Genomic DNA, 23667 nt, shown 5'->3' with positions numbered 1-23667 from the left:
TATCAGCACATGTTGTTGTTCTGTGGAAGCTAACATCTTGTATTTTCTGTTACTTTGCATGTTTAGCATGAGGCTAAAATTCCACCTCAGTGGGTCACTGGTGACCTGCTGGATGTTCAGAGATTCATTAAATCCAACATGACTAAAAACTCAAATGTCAAAGGAAATAAACAAAATATTTAAAGTCAATCATTCTGATCATAATTGTACTTTGACCTTTAACCTCTCTGCTCTGTGTTGTTTCCTCTTTCAGATCAGGAAATGATCACAGCTGAGTCTGGACAGGACGTCACTCTGCAATGTCGAGTTCGACACAGTAACATCACCATCCTAGTTTTAGAGTGGAAAAGAGCTGATCTGGGAGATGAATATGTGCTTTTGTACCATGATGGTTACTTTGTTCCACAAGTCCAGCATCCATCTTTTAAGAACCGGGTGGATGTCCAGGACAGACAGATGAAGGATGGAGACGTGTCTTTGATTCTGAAGGATGTGACGATTAATGACACTGGAACATACGAGTGTCGTGCACTCGTTCTAGAATCACTCTCACGGGAGGTCAACATCATCTCCCTGAATGTTGTTCCTCCAGGTGAGTGAGTAGAGTTGAGTGTGTGTGTGATCAGAGGTGAAGCTGCTTCCTGGTTGTTGATGTTTGTTTGCAGAATGGATGACCTGGTGGATGTCAAAGCAACAAAAACATTTTGTGCTATAAGAAGAACAAAGAGAAAAGAACAAATTTAGAGCTGGTTCTATTTTTCTCTATGAAAGCAGGTGGATTATACTTAATTATTATGTTATCATATTTAATTCACTTGACTATAAGTTACATTTACAGCACAGTGCTCCTCTCTCTCTTGTCGACAGTAAACATTGAAGTGGTATTTATTTAATTTCACTTATGACCTCTTTGTTTAACTGGATGGATGATTGCCCCAGAGCGATTGTAATGGAGGGGGATCGGGAAAGAAAATGTAGCACTTGGGGGGCCACGCACAGAAGCTGCTGCGGATTATACTTAATTATTATGTTGTTATATTTAATTGCACTTATGATCTCTTGGTTTAACTGGATGGATGGTCTGTGTACAGTTGTTGTTTCTGAGAATTGAAAATTGGTCCTGGAATCAAATAAAAACTCTTAAATTGATCTGGTGTCTGGAGTTTAAAAAATGGAAGTGTTTGCTGGGATTTTACAAATTATTGATTCCAGATAAACAAACAAGTTTTGGTACATCTTAAAAAGATGAGAGAAGTCTGTAATTTTTAGCATACACTGTTAAAAAATAAAATACTACTACCATAAAATAACAGAAAATAACTGTCCTATAAAAATACGGTTATTTTCAGTAATGAAAATAGAGTTTGCTGCGCTAATGTTACATGGGATTCTGCCTTTTCCAAGTGCTTTTAGATGTTAAATTAGGAACATTTTAACGTGATCAAACAATGAAATTACCTATGAACAAGGTCAATGAATGTGGCAATATGAATCATAATACGTAAATGTACAGAAATATACAGTTAACAGTTGGTTTAAATAATAATGGATTGATTGCATGCTCTGGGACAGAGGAGAGGCTGCCGTATCGCGCCATCGGCCCCTCTGGCCATCGCCAGCAGGCGGTAGATGAAGTGTCTTGACCACGGACACAACGACCGAGAGGGTTCGAGGATCGAACCGGCAACCTTCTGATCACAAGGTGAACCGCCAACTCTTGAGCCACGATCGCCCTAAGTAGCAATGATAATAATACTTATGTGATGTCACACAAGCTTATAGGGATCATGTTATATACTTTTCCATAGCATTACATTTGAATCCAACAGTTCAGTCTTTCAAATAACGGACAGATATTTGTGAAACCATGATACATTTGTGAATGTATTTTAACAATCTAAATATGCATATGTACAGACAGATACATTTAATAATCATGGAAATTATGTTTCATTACATTACAGTGATTTGACGTTAATTTACATTTGAAATGTGAAGTCAAAGTCTATTTACGTAACTTTAATGATATTCTAGAAGAACAGAACAAAACTGTAAAATGCACGATTCTTTCCTACGGTCGCAGCTATACCCGCGACATTGTTGTTGTTAGTTCACATTCATTGGCCGATGCTTAGCGTCATGTTATTATGTGTCCCAACATCCAATGGCATGTCACATTGTTTTCATGGCCACACCCTCACCCCAGGTGCAGAGGCCTATTTCTGTTCAGGAATGTTGTGAATACTTTGAGATTTATATTAATTGCAATTCCTACCTCTACATTTATTTTTGAAAATGTATAATTAGCACAGCGTGGCCGTGCAATGTTTTATATGTTTTGGGTTTTTTTTATTCCTATTAATTATATTTTCACTTGTTACCTCTGAATTATTGAATCAGACCCAGATGACATGAAATTTTCAGCAAAATTTTAATTCAAATACTCCTTTAATTATTGATTATTCTCATTCATTTTCGATCTTTTTATATATCTTTCCATAGTATTACATTTGAATTTAACAGATCATTCTCTCACATAACAGAAAAATATTTGTGAAATTATGATACATTTCTGAAAGTATTTTTACAATCTAAATATGCATATATACAAAAAAATATATTTAAAAAACAAGTAAATTGTGTTTTACTATATTTACAGTGATGTTATGTTATTTTACCTTTGACATGTAAGATCACAGTCTACTTATGTGAATTGAATGATATTCTAGAAAGACAGTACAAAACTGTAAAATATGCAGTAAGATACTTTGACATTACTATTTTTTGGAACAGTGTAGGTTCACTTCAGCTGTGAGAAACAGAATGTAAAAGAGAAATCCAGGATATCACATTGTCTGATTTTTAAAGAGTCTCTCAGAAAGAGAGCTCATATGTTTTGAGACTTTGTAGAAAGCAGCTGGTCTGAGTGATGTGATCAGAGTGCAGTAGATAATGTCTGACAGCAGTTTGAAGAGGAAATGGATTCTGTTCTGTTCTTCACTCATCACCTACCTGACAGCTGACACCTCACACCTGTTTCTCACCTGCAGGTCAGACAGGAGGATCTGTTGGACTGATCGTTGGCTTGTCAGTTACTGCTGTTCTTCTTGTTGCTTCTGTTTTTAGTTTTTTTGATCTACAGAAAACAGTCTTGAGGTTCAAACAAGCGTCCTGCTGATCAACAGAGTGCACATCCTGATTCACACAGTCAGATTTACGAGCATCTATCATGAACATCCAGCAGACGTCTGTACATGTCAAGCATCCAGAGTTTGATGTTATTTCTCATTTTTCTGATGATCAACATGTTCAGATGCAGACCAACAGTGTGTCTGTGCTGTCTGTCAAGGACCCTGAACTACAGTCTATTCATCTCCAGGCTGTTCCTAAATTTTTACATGAATTTATGAACTATGATCTCATGATCAGTACATAATCTTTGAGTAAATCCAGTTTACCAGATCTTCCAGCTACAACACTAATATGTAAATATATGCAGTCTGCAGAGAATTTACTTTACAGTGACCCAACTGTGCAGCCAGGCAGCGCACTTCAAAGAAGTCCAACAGGAAGGACTGTCTGTGTCTGCAGCAGAATCTAATCCTGGCTTTGTAGATACATACAGATATATGAAGCTGAATGATGTCAACTTCTTCATGCTCTGCTTCTCTTCAGGTTTTCTGTGTCAATAAAGGTTTTTATGTAAACCTCCTGAATGCTCTTTCATTTCACTGTTTTTAATGTGCACAAGTGAACGTGTGTTTCCATCGTCCTCAGTCTCAGATCTCAGATGTAACAATGATTTCAGATCATTATGATATTTACAGGAACTCTGGGCCTCATTTCTCTGTGTAAAACACTGAAAACTACAGAGACAAATTCAAAGAGCACAGTGTAGAACAGCTGACTGCAGACTGATGTACACCACTGTAACATATGAACATCTGCAGCTGCTTCTAGGATCCTTGACATGCTGGTCAGTCACAGGAGCACGTTCAGTGAGAGACTGAGATTACCGAAAAGCACCACTGAACGACACAGGAAATCATTCCTGCCTGTGGCCATCTGCCTGTACAACTCATCCACTTAACACACTGTTTACTGCAACAGCTACACCCTTCTTGCACATGTTCTTTTTCAGCTATTTATTAATAAGTGACTTTTATTGATTCCTGGTTCACACTGAAACACAAGGAGTCGGAGGGCTTTTCTTCTTCTCTGATGTGTTTGTGTCTCCTCGTCTGAAGGAGGAGATAAGAGGAAGCTCAGATGTGTCCTTAGCAGCAGAGTTTAACCTTCAGTTTTACTAGAAGGCCACAGCTGGAGGATGAACACGTCTTCCTTTTTATTACAAGTTTATTAAACAAAGATTTCTTCTTTTCTTTAATGAAACTTTGATATTAGTAAATGACACATGAAACATCAGTCAGTAGTTACAGTTACGTAAACACTCACTGATTGTTTTAAATGCTCCCTTTTCTTTTTTCCTACAATGCATCCTAAACTAATCACGACTCACTCCTTCTCAGATGTAAGGAGAGGAGTAAAGGAAACAAGGATCTAAGTGGAAAGCAGGTGCAGCCCAGCTGCATACAACCTCTTCCTCCCTCCATGGTTGTATGCTGTACCTGTGTGTCACACCTCTTTGATACATTAAAGAGAAAAGAAGCTCCATAACAGCAGCGTCCCTGGTTTGATTGTTTCAGCTCATATCTGCCTCTCTCACTGAGGGGGACGTCCACTAAATTACTCAATTACACCTCCGTGGGTCCAGCTTGCCCGCTGACCCCAGTAGGCAGCCCCATACCCTTGAATCCACCAAGGCAAGGGGGCCCAGGCTCATCTGGAGCGGGGCTCACAGCAGCAGCACCGCCCAGCCCCACAGAATCTGGGGCAGCCCACCCGACCCCACCGCAGAGAAAACTGCATCCACTCATCTCCCAGACTACAGAAGACAATAGACGCCCAGGTTGAGTTCATTCTCCATCTCTCCTATATTTCTCCCAAACCTGCAGAGTGAGTTCCTCGAGACCAGAGAACGTCTGCAGGGTTCATTTATATTTTTACTTGTAAATCATAATACATAGTTATGAACTGAGTTTTGTAAACCTGTAAAATATCTCAAAATGTTATGTTTGTGTATTTATAGATGAGAATTTGTGTGTGTAAAAACTATTTACATAAGTTATTTTTTGTTAAGATCTGCTTACAGATATAAAAGCAAAAAGCTATGTGTAAAACTCTGCACTCAAGTTCCTGGGTTCTGTGTCAGTTTTAACTTAGTATGAATTTCGGCCCAATTTTTCTTCCTTTCAGCAGATTGGTCAGTGTCATGTCAATCACAAATGTAACACTCCAATCGGAGAACAGATGGATTTGGCTGTCAGCGGGGCAGAAGTAACAAACTCAACGTAAGAACTGAAGCTGAGAGAAAGAAACCCTAAACCCACACTACAAGAAATCATGTGATCAAAGTTAAAGATCAGCACAGATCTGTGGGCTCCAGGTTTGAAGAAGCAGTAAAAGTGTGAGCAGTATGGAAGCTGTGCGATTTGTATCTGAACTGGTTCCCAGTAAAGCTTGAAATCATGTTCCCTGTTGTTTGAACTGTGTGTTTGTTCAGACTTTAAATCAGAGCCACTACAGGGAAACGTTGAAAATGTCATCAGTGTATTTATTTCAAACTGTCCTGTTTTACTTACTGTCCCTCCCTCTGAAAAATATTCAGTTTCTTAGCCAGTAGTTTGAGACATAAGCACAGAGGTGATGAATTACAAACTCATGATGAACATGTGACTCAGACTGAACTGAACCAGCTCAGAGCTCATCCTGTTCAACCTCTGAGTGAAGCCTGAAGCAGACACAAGTCACATTTATTAAACACATTAATTACATTTATTAAAAATGGTTATATAAAAACCATTATATGTTGTTATTTTGTTCACATTATGAGTTGGAGACATTACTACTGGGGCATCAAACCTCAGAGGATTAAAATGTGCTGTCATCTACTGGTGAAACTGGATGTTACAGTGGAAATGGATCCATGTGCTTTGCTCCATTTCTAAAAAAAGACAGTGTAAATCAGGGAATTCCTTCAACGTTTTTATCCTGAACGTCGCCTGAAATAAAAAGCATCTCTGCCAACGTGCAATTACGTTTTACTATTTACACTATAACACTGAGCTTACTGGACTTGTTCCAAACACTCAGGTTACAATTACAAGATAAAACATATATACATCCTCACAGTAACTGCACTTCTAGAGTTACTTTCTTGTGTGGATCTGTTGGTGTTTCTTCAGCTGATGTGGAGCTTTAAAAGTCTTCTCACACAGGTCACTTTTGTAAGGTCTCTCCTCAGTGTGGCTAAACATGTGTTGTTGTAACTGTGCATCTGTTGCAAACAGTTTCCCACACTGATCACAGCAGGAAACATCAATTCCAGTGTGACTCCGCAGGTGAATATTTCGGTAGTGTTTGTCGCTGAACCTTTTTCCACAAAAGTCGCAGCTGTACGCCTTAATTCCAGAGTGGGTAACTAGATGCCTCTGTAAGCTGCTATTTTGAGCAAAAGCCTTACCACACAACTCACAGCTGTAAGGTTTAACTCCACTGTGGATGATTTGGTGTAATTTTAAGCCTTTACGATGGGTAAAAGACTTTCCACACAAGTGACAGCTGTACACTTTAAATCCACTGTGGATCAGTTGGTGTCTTTTTAAGTCTCCAGCCTGGGTAAAAGACTTTCCACACTCATCACAGCCATATGGTTTAACTCCACTGTGGATGAGTTGGTGTGTTTTTAAGCTTCCAGCCTGGGTAAAAGACTTTCCACACAAGTCACAGCCGTACGGTTTAAATCCACTGTGGATGAGTTGGTGTTTTTTTAAGGTTCCAGCCAGGTTAAAAGACTTTCCACACAAGTCACAGCTGTAAGGTTTAACTCCACTGTGGATGAGTTGGTGTGTTTTTAAGCTTCCAGCCTGGGTAAAAGACTTTCCACACAATTTACAGCCATATGGTTTAACTCCACTGTGGATGAGTTGGTGTGTTTTTAAGCTTCCAGCCTGGGTAAAAGACTTTCCACACAAGTCACAGCTGTAAGCTTTAACTCCACTGTGGATGAGTTGGTGTGTTTTTAAGTGTCCAGCCTCGGTAAAAGACTTTCCACACAAGTCACAGCTGTAAGCTTTAACTCCACTGTGGATGAGTTGGTGTGTTTTTAAGCCTCCAGCCTGGGTAAAAGACTTTCCACACAACTCACAGCTGTAAGCTTTAACTCCACTGTGGATGAGTTGGTGTTTTTTTAAGCTTCCAGCCTCGGTAAAAGACTTTCCACACAACTCACAGCTGTAAGGTTTAACTCCACTGTGGATGAGTTGGTGTGTTTTTAAGTGTCCAGCCTGGGTAAAAGACTTTCCACACAATTTACAGCTGTAAGGTTTAACTCCACTGTGGATGAGTTGGTGTGTTTTTAGGTTTTGAGCCACAGTAAAAGACTTTCCACACAAGTCACAGCTGTAAGGTTTAACTCCACTGTGGATGAGTTGGTGTTTTTTTAAGTCTCCAGCCTGGGTAAAAGACTTTCCACAAAACTCACAGCTGTAAGGTTTAAATCCACTGTGGATGAGTTGGTGTTTTTTTAAGCTTCCAGCCTCGGTAAAAGACTTTCCACACATGTCACAGCTGTAAGGTTTAACTCCACTGTGGATGAGTTGGTGTGTTTTTAAGCCTCCAGCCTGGGTAAAAGACTTTCCACACAATTTACAGCTGTAAGGTTTAACTCCACTGTGGATGAGCTGGTGTGTTTTTAGGCTTTGAGCCACAGTAAAAGACTTTCCACACAAGTCACAGCTATAAGGTTTAACTCCACTGTGGATGAGCTGGTGTGTTTTTAGGCTTTGAGCCTGGGTAAAAGACTTTCCACACAAGTCACAGCTATAAGGTTTAACTCCACTGTGGATGAGTTGGTGTTTTTTTAAGCTTCCAGCCTGGGTAAAAGACTTTCCACACAATTCACAGCTGTAAGGTTTAACTCCACTGTGGATGAGTTGGTGTTTTTTTAAGCTTCCAGCCTCAGTAAAAGACTTTCCACACAAGTCACAGTTGTAAGGTTTAACTCCACTGTGGATGAGTTGGTGTCTTTTTAAGTGTCCAGCCTGGGTAAAATCCTTCCCACACTCATCACAGCTGTAGGTTTTCTCTCCCTTTCTTCTGTGACGTTTGTCGGCCTCCTGAGAGCGCTGACTTCTCGCTCCATGTTGGTCCTACAGTGACAGAGATACAAACAGAGGCAGTGAGTTAAATGCAGTCGTGGAACAAACTGAAACTCCCTCCATCAGTGGAATCAAACATGTCAACAAACACATTGTAGGTGTGTTTCCACCACCTTCTGGTGGCAGTATCACATTACAATGATGTGACACAATGAGAGGTATAATTAAAATGACATTATTGAAGAAATATTGATCAATGAAGAAAATCTTTTCTGAAAATCTTTTACGAAATTGCAAGTTCAACTGATGATATTGTTGTTTCAATGTGTGCTTATAAAATATGATCTTTGTATTTTCTTGTAACTTCTGTCGTTTCTGATTTTGAATGTAGATTCTGTATATATGGATGAGCCCAGGATGCAAAAGATAAAGCTGCTGTTAACGGGTTTTTAAAAACCAACCAGCTGTGCACACAGTTTCAATAACAGTATAACTGTGATATTTTTCTCACCTTCTGTGTTGAAGTCATTGTTTCCTCTGTAGTGGCTGAGCTGAGTCCAAATGGCTGAAATTGTTCCTCTGTTGCACCACCAGACTCTCCTCCTGTTACTCAGCTGGGACACACACACACATATGTATGTATATATACGTATTATATGTCAATCAATCTTTAATCAATCAATCTTTATTTATAAAGCACTTTTCATACAAAAAATGTAGCACAAAGTGCTTTACATGGTTAAAAGCAGCCCACACCACCCCACCCTCCCACTCACTCCCCACACTCTCATTAACATAAACCATCATGAAAACACCCCCGCCCCCCGCACACACAGACAGACACCTCTGGTCTTCGTCAGCACACGAGCTGCAGAGTTTTGCAAAAGTTGCAAAGGTGAAATATTCTTTTTGGGGAGACCAGAGAGCAGGGCATTACAGTAATCAATGCGACTGGTAATAAAAGCATGCATCAGCATCTCCGTGTTGGCCCGAGAGAGAATAGGGCGGACTCTGGCTATATTTTTTAGATGATAAAATCCAATTTTGGTTACATGTTTAATATGTGAGATAAAACCAAGCTCAGAGTCAAAAATAACACCCAGATTTTTCACTTGTAGCGAAGGGCATAGTGAAAATGCCTGTAATTTAGACAAGAGTTTCTCTCTCTGAGCCTCAGGACCAATGATTAAAACTTCAGTTTTGTCCTGGTTAAGCTGTAAAAAGTTTTCTGCCATCCAAGATTTTATATCTAGAATACAGTTAAAAAGGGCATCCATTGGTCTGGTGTCATCAGGAGATACGGAGATATACAGCTGAGTATCATCAGCGTACCTGTGGAAGTTCACTCCATGCCTCCTGATGACGCCACCAAGAGGGAGCATATACAAATTAAAAAGTACAGGGCCTAAAACCGACCCTTGAGGCACACCACATGTCATTTTATGGATCTTAGAGGAGCATGTATCCATACACACCATAAAAGTTCTGTCTGAGAGATAGGAAGTGAACCAGTTGTGTACAGCACCAGAGAGGCCCACCATGTGTTTCAGTCTGTTTAAAAGAATAGCGTGGTCTACTGTATCAAAGGCTGCGCTTAGATCCAGTAGCACCAGGACTGAGAGCTTTTGGGAGTCCCAGTTACATCTAATATCATTTAATCCTTGAGGAGAGCAGTCTCTGTGCTGTGGTTCACCCTGAATCCAGACTGAAATATCTCCAGGATCTGTCTGTCATTCAAAAAATCATTAATCTGAGCAAAAACAAGTTTTTCTAAAATTTTACTTAAAAATAGTAAGTTGGATACAGGTCTGTAGTTATTAAAATCATTACAATCCAAATTGCTCTTCTTCAGAAGGGGCCTCACCACCGCCGTTTTAAAGGCAGCAGGGAAGACACCCAACTGAAGAGAGCAATTCATCATGTATAAAAGCTCAGCTTCAAAAAATCCATAAAGTGTGTGTGTGTGTGTGTGTGTGCGTGTGTGCACCTAGCCACACGAAAAGTCCGGTCACTTTCTTTCTAAGCTTCTTAGACTCAGAACAAAAGCTGTCCAGCTTTGTGTTTATCAAAACTCTTTTTACAAATCATGCTGGAATACGTCAGGTTACAGCTGCAGTCAAAGCAAGATGGATCATCTTCTCCCAGCATGCTGAGCTAATGATTAGTTGGTGTTTTTCTGCAAACAGTTTCTCACTATGTCAACGTGTTCACAATAAACTGTGAACACACTTCGCCGATTTCACGGATTTTTGATGGTAGCGACCTTTTGGAGACTTTTACTTCCAGGTGAAGAATAGGACGTCTTTATTTGCGCTGGAAGAAAATAAAAAAATGATGCATCTGGAGATCATCCTATGAAGTCCTATTCTAAAGGCTGATTGTCCTCCCCCACACTTGTACCTGTGGCTTCCTGTCCTGGGGGTTGGCTGTTCTCCTGCCCTGCACCCTTTGTTCATATTCAAAGACTATTATTCTGTATGTATTCTTTCCCTCTAGCAACCGCCGTATTATATTGTTGCAGACAATCACAAACTCTACAGTCTGTCTAACTCCAGTGTATACCAAGCAATCTATTATTCTCAACAGAGCTAAACTCAACATAAACTGAACCCACATTAAAGTTAGCTCGATGCTTACCTTTAGATGAGCCCACAAACCGAGAGAAACTCCGTGATGAAGCTGGAAGTCTTTCCAAACAGGAAACAGTTGAGGGAGCAGAGACCCACATGGTTCACGCTGATCTCAGCTACAATCCAGGAGACAAGGGTGCAGATCGATGCAGATATCGATCCAAACGTTGGTAGTGGTATATGTTCCTGTAAGTTCACTACTTTACTCCCGTTTCATGCAAAAGCAGCTCTCTCTGCTCGAGTCCTCTCCTGCACACACACTTCCTCCGCCCCCTTTTCCTGGCTCTGTGGCGATTTGTTACTGTGCGGTCACGTGACTCAGCTACGCAACGTAACCACGTGGGGTGTTATTTCGAAATTAGCGCCTATCTCCTTTTCCTAAACTCTTTTCCTTGGCCTCGATGAAAACGTCATCGTGAGAAGGAGATTTGCTAAGGACTCAGGGAAAGAGAGGAGCGGTGCCTTGCTAATTTTTTGAGACAGGAATTTTGGGTTTTCATGAGTTATGTATGCCAAAATCATCAATATTAAAACAATGAAAGGCTTGAACTACTTCAGTTGTGTGTAATGAATCTAAAATATATGAAAGTCTAATGTTTATCAGTACATTCACTGGCGTGCACAGATAGAGACGAGGTGGTGCTGAAGCACTTGCCCTTTTGCCCTCAGTCCAAAAAAGTGCCCTTTTGAAAGACGTGATTTTTTTTTTTTTTTTTTAAAGCTGCGCGATTTAAAAAGGTGTGAAAATAATGGCTTGATTTGTGCCCCTTCTTCAAAGACACCCGAACCCTGTCGCTTTTCACTGTCACCGTGTCACGTGAACACGCTTGCAGTTCATTTGTTGTGAGGCGTGTAGCAGCGGCATGACATAGGACTACTTGGAGTAGGCATAGTAGGCTAACTATAGCGACTGGGAGCCACGGTGGACAACACGGCAGCTCTTTCCCTTCCCAACCAGTCAGGTAACCCATGAATCGAGTGAAATTATTCTGTTTGCCCTCTAAGACCAACCTGCAATTGTTTTGTTGTGAAGTAGCCTGTCAGAAACTGCACATGACAAACTTTGCCAGCTTGCCCCCTCCATCCATCCATATGGATAAACAAAAAAACGACACATTTAAAATGTAACCTAAACCATTTAGGCAACCCCACTCTCCATCAATTCCGACCTTTTTGCATACACTATTGAAAATATCACGTTATGCTATAGGCTACATGCCGTTAGGCAGAGGGCTCTTTTGAGCCCATTTTTCGTTACAAATTTTAGGATGATCTCACGGAAATCTGTGAATAAATACAAAGTTTTCAAACTGAAGTCAGTGACGGGAAGACATCACACTTTTTAGAGATGGAACTGCAGAAAAACCTAAAACCTTGACATGATTATGAATAATAGAATTATGGACGTTTCTCCGTTTTTGTGGATTAGCCTTTCCATAACTAACGTCAACTACTGTCCTACTTTGGTAAGATTGAAATTAATGTCTTTGACTGTCTTTAGTAGGTGTCTCCTGTGAGAAAGTTAGAACACCGTCCAACTGTCTAAAGATGCAGTCTTTAGCCTAACTGGTTGTTACTGACTCAGCGATGCTCGCAGACATTTACGCACTGTGTTGTGACCTGATTGTGACAGAACAGTGACGTTGTTATTGGTAGTTTGAAGGGTACGGTGTTGGGGGTGGTGCATGTTAAAAGTTTTGAGAAGCACTGGTTAGACATGTTAATTTTTTTTGGTGTAACATATTGGCAACATTAACACATTAATTTGCTAAAGGAAAAATAGGCAGTTCCCAATTGCCTGTGAAAACGACCATTCTGCCCTGTTCTTGTAATGACCACAGTCAGTCTTATTCGTTCTCATACATTTTGGTCTATTTATTTACTAATTTCAGCAAGCATAATGCCTAGGAAAGAGAGGCTGAGAAAGGAGAAAGAAAGGGATCTACAACAGGCAGCCCAGGGAAGCAGTTCTCTGCTCTCCTGGATGAAAGCAAAGGAAAATGAAGATGAAAGGTCAGAGTCAAGGGCAGAGTCAGGTTCTATTTTAATGTTTTAATGTAACCTGCTCCTTGCAGTTAATTCTATTGAAAAATCTTAAAAGCTGTTCACACTTAGTTTTTAATGAACTTAATCAGCAGGCATTGAGCTAACTATTATTTTGTACCTACGAAAGTTATTTCTATGTTACAAGACTTGCAGTATGGGTTATTATTAAAACTATCTGTTTAAGCTTATTATTATGATAAATAATAATACTATTATTATTATTATTGTTCCATTGTAGTCAGTCACAGCAGGGAAGCAGCTCTATGCCATCTACCAGCATAGCAGAAGAGGGAGATATAGAAACAGATGAAGCCGCGACCAATGCAGCAACAGGTTCAGTTAGGCCTACAGACACTGATGTAGTGCTCTCTGAAGACCACAGTGAGGAAGAACAGATCGATCACATAATGTCAAAGTTAGCAGCTTTACAATACCCAACAGATCCAACACACATCCATACATTTAAAATAAAGCGCAATGACAGATACGTTTCAATGTGCTGCAATGTGGGCCCATGTCAGCCTGATATACCTTACCCAAAAACTGAGGGGAGATCATTCCAGAAACAGTGGTTTTCTGCTAATGTGTGGCTGGAATACTCACCCACTGCTAATTCAATGCATTGTTTTAGTTGTCGGCTTTTCCTCTCGGATGAAAAATATAAAAGCAGAACAGCCTGGACAACTGATGGCATCAGAAAGTGGAGTACTGCTCTTGAAAAATCAAACAACACTCCAGCGCAGAGATGCACATGACAAGCATGGTTAGATGGATCAATTTCAGAAAAAGGCCCTTCAGTCTGCATTTGATGTTTCAGACGTAAAAGGGTGGAAGTTAGAGAGCGAGAGAGGCAGACAAACAAAGAAATCCTGACAAGATTAATTGACCTAACAGTGTATCTTGCACGTCAGGGACAAGCATTCGAGGTCATGATGAGAGTGAGTCCAGTGATAACCGTGGCAATTTTCGTGAATTAGTCAATGTATTTTCCCGCTACGATAGTGTGCTGAAAATGCATTTGGAAAAAAATTGCCACAGTTAAAGCCACCAAGACAAGGCCCCAGGTGTCACTGCTTTCCAACAGAAGTCAAAATGACATCATTGCAGCACTAGGAACTTACATCAGGAAGGAGATACAACGTGAAATAAAAGAGGCTGAAATGTATTCCATTCTACTTGATGAAACCTCTGATGTTTCACACAAAGAGAGCAAGTGTCATTTGTTGTGCGATATTTTCATCATATGCAAATAAAGGAGAGATTCATCGAAGTGTGCAATGTTGATACAACTACAGGCCAGGAGCTGGAGAATACAGTGTTCTTGCTTATGCAAAAGAATGGCCTAGAGATGAAGAACATGTATGGTCAAGGCTATGATGGAGCAGCCAACATGAGTGGCATGTATAAAGGTCTCAAGCTAGAATCCGTGCACACAATAAGAAGGCCCTCTATGTGCACTGCAAAGCCCATTGCCTCAATTTGGTACTAGTGGAGGCATCAAAGTCCAGCAAGCATTTTGTGACATTTTTCAACTTGGTGGAGAAATTGTATGCCTTTTGCTCAGGCTCCCCAAAGCGTCATGCTGCCTTGGTCAAATTTCAGGAGTCTCTCTTTCCTGGACAACGTGTTATGGAGCTCCAGCAGCTGTCAGATACTCGATGGGCTTGCAGGGAAAAAGCACTGAAGGCACTTCAGAGAAATTTGAAAGCCATTTTGATGCTTCTTGATGACATCAGTGACAGTGACCCACCTAACCTGGCCCAAGGTGATGCTCAGATGTACAGAAATGCCATTAATTTTATGTTCATTCTCTGCATGGAAATCACCACACCAGTATTCGAAGTCACTGCTTTGGCATCAGATTCTCTGCAGGAAGAAGGGTTGGACCATTCCACTGCCTACAAGGTAATTGATGGTGTGCTTCACACATTGCAAACCATGAGGTCTGAGGAGAAATTTGGAGAGATATTTAGATGTGCATCAGAGAAGGCAGAGAGTTTCAACATTCCAGTACCTACCGTGGTGCCTGGTCAGGAGAGAAAGCGGAAAGTTCCAGTGCGTTTCCAACACAGCACCACAGTGTCTCAAGTAGGTGCTCAGTTTGAGTCAGTGGAGGCATATTTCAGGAGTGGTGTATATTTCACCTTTCTGGACATCATGACTGGGGAACTGAACAGGAGGTTCAAAGGGGACAATACTGGAAGCCCAACGGCCAGAATCATTCAGTCCTTCCAGCCCTTAACTGTGCATGCTAACTGGGTAGGCCCACCAAACCCAGAAGCCATTGAAGCTGTCCACATCCTCTGTGAATTCTATGGAGAAGATGAGGACCAGCTCAAAACAGAATTAAAGGTCTTCAGTGGCGTGCACAGACATTTTGGGGGGCAAGTGCTCCAGGGGGAAAAAAGGGCACTTTTTGCATATGTGGAAAACCTTTTCTTTTTATAATAAAAAAATCGCACAGGTTAAATGCAATTTGACTTTTATTTCAAAACATTCTCTAAAAATCAAAAATCACACCACAAAAAGATAAAATCTGTATCCAACTCTAAACTATATACATACATATTCTCAAGTGTCCATTAAATGGAGTGTACTGCTCTAAAGAAGCATCCTTCTTGGTGCCATGTCTTTGTAGATGTTGATGACCTCGTTGTAATTGATCTCCACATCTTTCTCAATGGCCAACAAGAGGAGATCAGACAACCTTTCTTCTCCACATAAACTTCTTAGTTTATTTTTGATTATTTTTAGCTTTGAAAAGGATCTTTCAACTGTCGCAGTTGTCACTGGTAGTGTTGCGTAGATCTGAATCATTTTGACAAAGGCAGGAAAGATCAGCTGGCCATTGTTTTCCCTCAGTATCAGAAATATTTCTCTGAGGTCTTTTGAACTAAAGCTGGAGTGGAAGACCTTTAATTCTGTTTTGAGCTGGTCCTCATCTTCTCCATAGAATTCACAGAGGATGTGGACAGCTTCAATGGCTTCTGGGTTTGGTGGGCCTACCCAGTTAGCATGCACAGTTAAGGGCTGGAAGGACTGAATGATTCTGGCCGTTGGGCTTCCAGTATTGTCCCCTTTGAACCTCCTGTTCAGTTCCCCAGTCATGATGTCCAGAAAGGTGAAATATACACCACTCCTGAAATATGCCTCCACTGACTCAAACTGAGCACCTACTTGAGACACTGTGGTGCTGTGTTGGAAACGCACTGGAACTTTCCGCTTTCTCTCCTGACCAGGCACCACGGTAGGTACTGGAATGTTGAAACTCTCTGCCTTCTCTGATGCACATCTAAATATCTCTCCAAATTTCTCCTCAGACCTCATGGTTTGCAATGTGTGAAGCACACCATCAATTACCTTGTAGGCAGTGGAATGGTCCAACCCTTCTTCCTGCAGAGAATCTGATGCCAAAGCAGTGACTTGAATACTGGTGTGGTGATTTCCATGCAGAGAATGAACATAAAATTAATGGCATTTCTGTACATCTGAGCATCACCTTGGGCCAGGTTAGGTGGGTCACTGTCACTGATGTCATCAAGAAGCATCAAAATGGCTTTCAAATTTCTCTGAAGTGCCTTCAGTGCTTTTTCCTGCAAGCCCATCGAGTATCTGACAGCTGCTGGAGCTCCATAACACGTTGTCCAGGAAAGAGAGACTCCTGAAATTTGACCAAGGCAGCATGACGCTTTGGGGAGCCTGAGCAAAAGGCATACAATTTCTCCACCAAGTTGAAAAATGTCACAAAATGCTTGCTGGACTTTGATGCCTCCACTAGTACCAAATTGAGGCAATGGGCTTTGCAGTGCACATAGAGGGCCTTCTTATTGTGTGCACGGATTCTAGCTTGGAGACCTTTATACATGCCACTCATGTTGGCTGCTCCATCATAGCCTTGACCATACATGTTCTTCATCTCTAGGCCATTCTTTTGCATAAGCAAGAACACTGTATTCTCCAGCTCCTGGCCTGTAGTTGTATCAACATTGCACACTTCGATGAATCTCTCCTTTATTTGCATATGATGAAAATATCGCACAACAAATGACACTTGCTCTTTGTGTGAAACATCAGAGGTTTCATCAAGTAGAATGGAATACATTTCAGCCTCTTTTATTTCACGTTGTATCTCCTTCCTGATGTAAGTTCCTAGTGCTGCAATGATGTCATTTTGACTTCTGTTGGAAAGCAGTGACACCTGGGGCCTTGTCTTGGTGGCTTTAACTGTGGCAATTTTTTCCAAATGCATTTTCAGCACACTATCGTAGCGGGAAAATACATTGACTAATTCACGAAAATTGCCACGGTTATCACTGGACTCACTCTCATCATGACCTCGGAATGCTTGTCCCTGACGTGCAAGATACACTGTTAGGTCAATTAATCTTGTCAGGATTTCTTTGTTTGTCTGCCTCTCTCGCTCTCTAACTTCCACCCCTTTTACGTCTGAAACATCAAATGCAGACTGAAGGGCCTTTTTCTGAAATTGATCCATCTAACCATGCTTGTCATGTGCATCTCTGCGCTGGAGTGTTGTTTGATTTTTCAAGAGCAGTACTCCACTTTCTGATGCCATCAGTTGTCCAGGCTGTTCTGCTTTTATATTTTTCATCCGAGAGGAAAAGCCGACAACTAAAACAATGCATTGAATTAGCAGTGGGTGAGTATTCCAGCCACACATTAGCAGAAAACCACTGTTTCTGGAATGATCTCCCCTCAGTTTTTGGGTAAGGTATATCAGGCTGACATGGGCCCACATTGCAGCACATTGAAACGTATCTGTCATTGCGCTTTATTTTAAATGTATGGATGTGTGTTGGATCTGTTGGGTATTGTAAAGCTGCTAACTTTGACATTATGTGATCGATCTGTTCTTCCTCATTGTGGTCTTCAGAGAGCACTACATCAGTGTCTGTAGGCCTAACTGAACCTGTTGCTGCATTGGTCGCGGCTTCATCTGTTTCTATATCTCCTCTTCTGCTATGCTGGTAGATGGCATAGAGCTGCTTCCTGCTGTGACTGACTACAATGGAACAATAATAATAATAATAGTATTATTATTTATCATAATAATAAGCTTAAACAGATAGTTTTAATAATAACCCATACTGCAAGTCTTGTAACATAGAAATAACTTTCGTAGGTACAAAATAATAGTTAGCTCAATGCCTGCTGATTAAGTTCATTAAAAACTAAGTGTGAACAGCTTTTAAGATTTTTCAATAGAATTAACTGCAAGGAGCAGGTTACATTAAAACATTAAAATAGAACCTGACTCTGCCCTTGACTCTGACCTTTCATCTTCATTTTCCTTTGCTTTCATCCAGGAGAGCAGAGAACTGCTTCCTGGGCTGCCTGTTGTAGATCCCTTTCTTTCTCCTTTCTCAGCCTCTCTTTCCTAGGCATTATGCTTGCTGAAATTAGTAAATAAATAGACCAAAATGTATGAGAACGAATAAGACTGACTGTGGTCATTACAAGAACAGGGCAGAATGGTCGTTTTCACAGGCAATTGGGAACTGCCTATTTTCCTTTAGCAAATTAATGTGTTAATGTTGCCAATATGTTACACCAAAAAAAAATTAACATGTCTAACCAGTGCTTCTCAAAACTTTTAACATGCACCACCCCAACACCGTACCCTTCAAACTACCAATAACAACGTCACTGTTCTGTCACAATCAGGTCACAACACAGTGCGTAAATGTTCTGCGAGCATCGCTGAGTCAGTAACAACCAGTTAGGCTAAAGACTGCATCTTTAGACAGTTGGACGGTGTTCTAACTTTCTCACAGGAGACACCTACTAAAGACAGTCAAAGACATTAATTTCAATCTTACCAAAGTAGGACAGTAGTTGACGTTAGTTATGGAAAGGCTAATCCACAAAAACGGAGAAACGTCCATAATTCTATTATTCATAATCATGTCAAGGTTTTAGGTTTTCTGCAGTTCCATCTCTAAAAGTGTGATGTCTTCCGTCACTGACTTCAGTTTGAAAACTTTGTATTTATTCACAGATTTCCGTGAGATCATCCTAAAAATTTGTAACGAAAAATGGGCTCAAAGAGCCCTCTGCCTAACGGCATGTAGCCTATAGCATAACGTGATATTTTCAATAGTGTATGCAAAAAGGTCGGAATTGATGGAGAGTGGGGTTGCCTAAATGGTTTAGGTTACATTTTAAATGTGTCGTTTTTTTGTTTATCCATATGGATGGATGGAGGGGGCAAGCTGGCAAAGTTTGTCATGTGCAGTTTCTGACAGGCTACTTCACAACAAAACAATTGCAGGTTGGTCTTAGAGGGCAAACAGAATAATTTCACTCGATTCATGGGTTACCTGACTGGTTGGGAAGGAAAGAGCTGCCGTGTTGTCCACCGTGGCTCCCAGTCGCTATAGTTAGCCTACTATGCCTACTCCAAGTAGTCCTATGTCATGCCGCTGCTACACGCCTCACAACAAATGAACTGCAAGCGTGTTCACGTGACACGGTGACAGTGAAAAGCGACAGGGTTCGGGTGTCTTTGAAGAAGGGCACAAATCAAGCCATTATTTTCACACCTTTTAAATCGCGCAGCTTTAAAAAAAAAAAAAAAAATCACGTCTTTCAAAAGGGCACTTTTTTGGACTGAGGGCAAAAGGGCAAGTGCTTCAGCACCACCTCGTCTCTATCTGTGCACGCCAGTGAAGGTCTTCCACTCCAGCTTTAGTTCAAAAGACCTCAGAGAAATATTTCTGATACTGAGGGAAAACAATGGCCAGCTGATCTTTCCTGCCTTTGTCAAAATGATTCAGATCTACGCAACACTACCAGTGACAACTGCGACAGTTGAAAGATCCTTTTCAAAGCTAAAAATAATCAAAAATAAACTAAGAAGTTTATGTGGAGAAGAAAGGTTGTCTGATCTCCTCTTGTTGGCCATTGAGAAAGATGTGGAGATCAATTACAACGAGGTCATCAACATCTACAAAGACATGGCACCAAGAAGGATGCTTCTTTAGAGCAGTACACTCCATTTAATGGACACTTGAGAATATGTATGTATATAGTTTAGAGTTGGATACAGATTTTATCTTTTTGTGGTGTGATTTTTGATTTTTAGAGAATGTTTTGAAATAAAAGTCAAATTGCATTTAACCTGTGCGATTTTTTTTTATTATAAAAGAAAAGGTTTTCCACATATGCAAAAAGTGCCCTTTTTTCCCCTGGAGCACTTGCCCCCAAAATGTCTGTGCACGCCACTGAGTACATTACAGGAAATAATGAACTTTATCACAATATGCTAATTTTTGAGAAGGACCTGTATATATATATATATATATATATATATATATATATATATATATACATATGTGTGTGTGTGTGTGTGTGTGTGTGTGTGTAAATTAACCGTAACAATAGCCACTTCTTAAATTCGTAGTATTCACAGACTGCAGTGTAATTGTTCCAAACTTAAACACTCACCTGATTGTTCGCGCCAGCAGTGTTGTTGGAAGACGACGCCATCGTTCACTGAGGGACAAGTTTGCTTTCAGTTTACATATTTTCGATTTCAAATTTTTCTTTTAACTACACAAACATTATGGCCCTGATTTAACTCCATAGGGGGACCCCTTAACCATTTTTTTTTGTCCACCAGGCCACGGCAGAAGCAGATATGGTGTGTAAACACTGGTTTGTTTTTTTTAAACCCTCTGGTTAAGGTTAATATGGGCATGTGCAGTGAATATCAGCGCTATGTGGCCGGAAGTGTGATAATATAATTTATTTTGTGTAATAAACAACTGCAAGGATAGATGATTACAACAAATAGATGACTAATACATAAAAGTAATACATAGATGAATAATGATGATGAGTTATGATGTGTAATCATGGGAACAAGCAGGTTTACAAACGGGAGCAAAAGCTGAAATAATACCTCTACTGAAGCCAATTGCACTAAATACACTATATGTGCACTGTTACAAGAATGTTTTTTGTTCTCTTGTTTTCTATTAATTTATATAATTTTAAGTTAAGCAGGACAGAGTTCTTTTAAAGAAAGATTTACTTATATTCTCAAAAGTTAAGCATGACAGGCTTCTGTTTAAGAAAGACACCTGTTTTATTGTGTTAATGTTGTCATTTTGAGCTAAAAATAAATGGCTAAATGATCATTTGTTTCCCATGTGTTCATATCACAAAGAATATGCATCTACTTAAATCAAATTCAAGTCAAATGGTTAAAAAAATAATTTCACACACAAAACAAAGAGCTACAAAATTCACCACACTGGGAAGGGTGAAGACAACTGGGTCGCCCGGCCCTGGCCACGAGGTGTCCCTTATTTATTTTTCAGGGAGTTGGCAACCCTAGCCACAGACTTTATGTCTGTGAAGGTTCTTGGTCATCCAGGTCATGGTACTTTTAAGCAGGGCTGGACTGGGACAAAAAATCAGCCCGGGCATTTTGACTAGAGACCGGCCCACCAGGATAGAGATTGAAAATGTGACGTCATTCAGGGGTAAAACCGCAAAGGATTCTGGGAACTTGAGGCAAGAGGTACTAGCGCACGCAGGCTTTCAGTTAAACTCAGTTACACAGCGATAAAAAGAAACCCCAAAAATGGCAAGAAGCTGTTGTATTATTAACTGCAAAAGCCGGTCGCCTGACAGCCACGGGAAGCCGACGGGTAAAGAGATCGTTTTTTTTTTTATCGGATTACGTCATTGAAGAGAAATTTTTTAAGCCATGTTTCTGAAGTAAGAGCCGACGGATGGTCTGGATATACCAAATATAACGTCTCAGAACACTCCTGCTCACATGTTAGTCTGCTCCAAGCATTCCCACAAAGGTCAGTGTTTTGTAGTAGTTAATATGTCATTTTTCTTAACATAATTGGTGATATAGGTTACAATCAAGTCTGTCGCTGAACAGAAATTGTCGCGCTATGCTTCTTTATTTATTGTGCATAAATAGTGAATTGTCCTGACACAATATTGCGTTTCGCTTCTGTTATTACCACGGTACACTGACAAAAACATATACTTTTATTCACAGGATAAAACAGTTGTTTTGTATCACTAATTGTCCAGTGCGATTACAACATACAATATTATTGTCACTGCTACATTTCTGTAATGCGTACCAGAAATTATTTCCACTACTAATTAATTACCGTTGAGCTCAAAGGTTATATTAATAAACGGTTAACGAATGTGTATTTATGACGACGATTTGTGAGACTGGTAAACTTACCTTTGTTCTACGATGGTCTTTCGTTCTACACGGTGCATTTCAAGGTCCTGTACCCATCCGTCGGTAAACTGTACCTGGGCTTGTTGCAGTGACCTGAAGTTACTAAACTTCATGAGTGTATGCACTCACTCCAAGAACCGTATAATTATAAATCTGAGCGTGGTGAAAGTTGGGCAGCAGGCTAACGTCTTTTGTCCACTCTGTGTGCTCGTAAGGGTCTGACCCTTTCACTCCTTTGATTTTTTCCTCGTATCTTTTCTTTGCCTTTTTCGTCGAGTCTGTCTTTTGTACGGTCCGGCATTGTTCTCCTTAGTTTTGTACATTCCTTTTTGTGCGGCAAAAAGAAAACCAAGAAGGTATTGGAACCGGAGAATGAACGTTTTGCGGTGCTGCAAATGCTTGCATTTGATGCGGTACTTGGATTGTTTTGCCTCGAGTTCCCGGCATGCAATGCGCGAAAGTCACGTGATCTGTCAATCGCTAGAAAAACCTTAAATTAAGACCAAGAACACTAGAGGTGAGACATGATCATTAATTAATATTAAAATTAATAAATGACAGATTTAGTGATATTTTCATAAACACCTCCTTTCCTTTTTTTGTTCTCCATTTTCTTTAGTTCGTCTATAAGATTGCTAAACAAGGGGGCGGGTGCATCCGGCCTCCTCGGCTGTAATTGGTCCAGCCCAGAGTCGATCATGACCAATTGGCCAATCCAACACCTTTCATTATATATACCCTTCCAAAAAAAAAAAAAAAGTCCATCGGCCCATAAAAACAAAAAATCGCCAGCGGCCCACCGGGCAAATGCCCGGTATGCCCGATGGCCAGTCCAGCTCTGCTTTTAAGAGTTTGAGTTGAAGACAAGTGGACCTTTTCTTAATGTACATGAAGATGCTTCACCTCTTTAGTTTTGACAGCTGATGGAGAGTCTCGGGTATTTAACCCCTAGTAAGGTTGTGAGCTGGCGGTGGTCCTGAGAGTGGCTGACCCACCCTGCTGTCAACTGAGTTACTGAGGTCACATGGGTCAAGGTGTGAGTGGGTAGTTGAATGGCCTGGAAGGGATCCCAGGACTGTGTTGGAAGTAGCCAACACTTTTTATGTGTTTGAACTTATTGTGACCACTAGATGGAGGTGTGTGCCTGTTAGTGCTGTGAATGCGTCATGATTGTCAAGCTTAATTATGTTTGTACAGTAGTACAAACCAATATTAACCAATATTTACCTGGATAAGTCAAAATCTAACTTCCTGTAGTCACACACCTGCTGGTGTTGTGCCAAAGAGTGATTTTTCCTGTTTCTATGTTTTACTGTTGACTACAGTAGTTACCAACATATCTCATCTCTGACAGAGCTCCCATGCTCCCTATCACACCGAAGTCACTCAGCCTCTCCGGCCAGAAACCCTTATTAAGTCTTTTCCTTGTAATAAGCCTCTTTTAGTTAAGAGCCTTTTGTGTGCTGAGTCTTCTTTATGGGTCCAGCTTCCGCAGTAATATGACATCGTGGTGGAGTGTTTTTATGCT

The 23667-nt window shown here is 40.5% G+C and overlaps 2 protein-coding genes and 1 long non-coding RNA gene across 3 annotated transcripts; 1 reads left to right on the top strand and 2 right to left on the bottom strand.

The window, feature by feature from the left end:
- Positions 1-5876: 5876 nt before the first annotated feature.
- LOC120438228 (zinc finger protein 729-like) lies at positions 5877-8201 on the bottom strand (the record flags this gene model as incomplete). Its single annotated transcript, XM_039608666.1, has 1 exon — positions 5877-8201. A coding segment is annotated over one exon (1932 nt), but the record flags the coding sequence as incomplete, so codon positions are not given.
- Positions 8202-8210: 9 nt separating this feature from the next.
- On the bottom strand, positions 8211-10917 carry LOC120438277. Its single transcript, XR_005611762.1, has 3 exons — positions 10857-10917; positions 8731-8833; positions 8211-8270 (listed from the first exon to the last, which is right to left on the bottom strand). It is a non-coding gene; the product is annotated as an uncharacterized LOC120438277 (long non-coding RNA).
- Positions 10918-14524: 3607 nt separating this feature from the next.
- On the top strand, positions 14525-19899 carry LOC120434351 (zinc finger MYM-type protein 1-like). The gene is made up of 2 exons (XM_039602266.1): positions 14525-15247; positions 19588-19899. The coding sequence occupies exons 1-2, from the start codon at positions 14525-14527 to the stop codon at positions 19897-19899; spliced, it is 1035 nt and encodes a 344-aa protein (XP_039458200.1).
- Positions 19900-23667: the final 3768 nt, after the last annotated feature.

The sequence above is a fragment of the Oreochromis aureus genome, linkage group 3 (genome assembly GCF_013358895.1).
Source record: "Oreochromis aureus strain Israel breed Guangdong linkage group 3, ZZ_aureus, whole genome shotgun sequence".
NCBI lineage: Eukaryota > Metazoa > Chordata > Actinopteri > Cichliformes > Cichlidae > Oreochromis > Oreochromis aureus.
The sequence above is the reverse complement of the archived record's forward strand: the minus strand, read 5'-3'. Positions and strand labels throughout refer to the sequence as shown.

Excerpts from the sequence above, each read along its gene's own strand:
- LOC120434351 (XM_039602266.1), top strand. The coding sequence starts at position 14,525 with ATGGAGCTCCAGCAGCTGTCAGATACTCGATGGGCTTGCAGGGAAAAA. Across the intron at positions 15,248-19,587 it reads AGCTCAAAACAGAATTAAAG|GTCTTCCACTCCAGCTTTAG; the intron begins GTCTTCAGTGGC and ends ACGCCAGTGAAG.